This window comes from Mastomys coucha, unplaced genomic scaffold (assembly GCF_008632895.1).
Source record: "Mastomys coucha isolate ucsf_1 unplaced genomic scaffold, UCSF_Mcou_1 pScaffold20, whole genome shotgun sequence".
Lineage (NCBI taxonomy): Eukaryota > Metazoa > Chordata > Mammalia > Rodentia > Muridae > Mastomys > Mastomys coucha.
The window spans coordinates 63610304-63612615 of NW_022196903.1; the positions used below are offsets into that span (position 1 = coordinate 63610304).

A 2312-nucleotide genomic window follows, 5' to 3' on the forward strand; every position below is an offset into this window, starting at 1 on the left:
ATGCTGTGTTTAGAGACATAACTAACACACTCTACCAAATTTCAAATTGTTAATGACTTTTAAAGAACAAACTTTTTACTGGTAAGCCCTACCCTATTATACATAATCCTTGATGAAGTCCCTCTTATTTAATGCTTGAAGATTATATTTGACAATATTCTTTCTACTTGTTAATTAATCAAGAGACTTATTTTCATACTTACCAAAAATTATCACCATGCTTATTTTCATTTTTGCATCCTCTGTTCAAGCACCTACAAATATTTCACTGATGTTTTTCAAATAAAATGCTAAACTTACAGCTGCATCTATTTCCATAAAATACTTGGAGGCAAAAGTGAATCAAAATGCTAGGATATCCTCCATTATTCCATTGTTTGTAAAAACAACTTCATTTTGTTACTCCTTTGAACTTACAATGATTTAAAATAAGTCCAGACATTTCTGCAAACTTCACTTGACAAATATAGTTTTGTTGTTTCAATCTCTTTTATTTTTTGTCTATTAAGTACTAACTGTAAACTTCTCATCAAGAAATTTGTAAAAAGAAAAAGAAAAAAAGAAAAAATAACTTTGCAATCTTTACCAAATTCTATTTGACAATTCATATAAGTACATAAACATGAAAATACTTTATATTCAAGGGTTATTCACTTACTTGCATAAGGAATTTTGCAACAGAGCCATGAATCTCTGAGTCTGAGCTCTCTAGTCTTTGTGGGAACTGGAATAAACTAGATGCTATTGTTTCAGACAGTGCTTCATCTGAATTTCTAACAATTATACAGGTATGGAAGAATCAATCATTGCTTCTGTCCATCTAGGATGAAATTTTCTCAGGTTGCAGTACACTGGAAGAAGATTGTCTGATTACAAAAGGACAACTGTAAGCTAAGCATTCTAGTGCTGAAATAGAATGAAGAGAATTCAGAGGCAAGAGATACTCCCAATCTTCTACATTCCACATATTTCTGTAAACTCATACCTGGCTGCATCTATGAAACACTTTGAAGAAGGTTAAGTCAACAGCAGAAAGAGCTGAAGCATCCCAGTCTTACACTTCTGTTTTCCTGGTGGTTTTTGCTATGGTCTACATCACTGTGGAAGGCCAGCTGTAATCTTGTTGACAATAATACATTCCAAAATCTTCCTGTTCCACACTGTTGATACTGAGAGTGAAATCTGTCCCAAAGCCACTACCACTGAACCTGGAGAGAATCCCAGAGATGGGCTGGGAAGCATACTTTATGAGAAGCCTTGGAGACTCATGTGATTTTTGTTGATACCAGTGTAGGTTATTGTTAATACTCTGGCTGGCCCTGCAGGAGAGAGTGACTCTATCTCCTGGAGTCACAGACAGAGTGGCTGGAGACTGAGTCAGCACAATGTCACATCTGGAGGCTGGAAAAAGAAAAAAATTATTAGTAGTAAACAACATTGAATATGAAGATCACTCCTGAACTATTTAGAAAAACAAAACATTTTCATTATATCCATTTCTTTAAACAGCAAGTCAAATCCCATGTGGTGCTGGCTGCTAAATAAAGCAAGAAAATTTCATATTTAAATAATATCTCCACTTTATTGCCATGTCCAAGCAGTCATACCTGAAATCCAGAAAAGCAGAAGTCCAAGAAATTGATGTATGGACAGCATCTTTGAACTTTTCCTGAGATTGTGTGGATCATGATACAGGTCTGATAAAGACCTTCTTATAATACTCTAAGAGAAAGGAACACTAGAAGGAATAAATACTTATGCAAATCATATTCACTTCATAAGGTTTGTAATAAGACCAGTCAGAAGAGCAGGCTCCTAGTGTCTCTTAGGATATTTATCCTCTTGTTGGTTACCTGAAGAGATGTTGAGATTTAAAGGAGACCTGGTTTCTACTTATATGGTTACATAATTAGCATAGTCTGAGGAAGTCTCTGGGATACATTTAGTAGTTTAAAATGAAGATCATCTCATATCCATAGACTTATTCCAGGCTTATGTTGTTTCCCTTGATGTTTCCTACAACATGAGCTGAAGCATCTTTAACCATCTGAACATTCCAAGAAGCATAACAACATGTAAACCTAAAGTGATATCACACTATTGAAATTTCATTAACAAAAAATAAGAAATTCTGAATGTCTTATGAAGCCATATTTCTTCTGAGGGGGAAATGAAATCCTTATAAGTGTTTAAAATCTTCCAGAGTAGAGAATTTCAGAGGTTGAGATATCAAAATATTTTAACACTTTCCAAATAAAAGCTAAATAGTGCATGTTACATGTCTTTCTAACAAGAGTGATGAAAAGTGTCAC

At 34.2% G+C, this 2312-nt stretch overlaps 1 gene segment (V, D, J or C); it reads right to left on the minus strand.

Annotated features, from left to right (window-relative positions):
• Positions 1-1090: 1090 nt before the first annotated feature.
• On the minus strand, positions 1091-1656 carry LOC116099907. The segment is given in 2 exon segments: positions 1091-1401; positions 1608-1656. Coding segments are annotated over 2 exon segments (360 nt in total).
• Between the last annotated feature and the right edge of the window lie 656 nt (positions 1657-2312).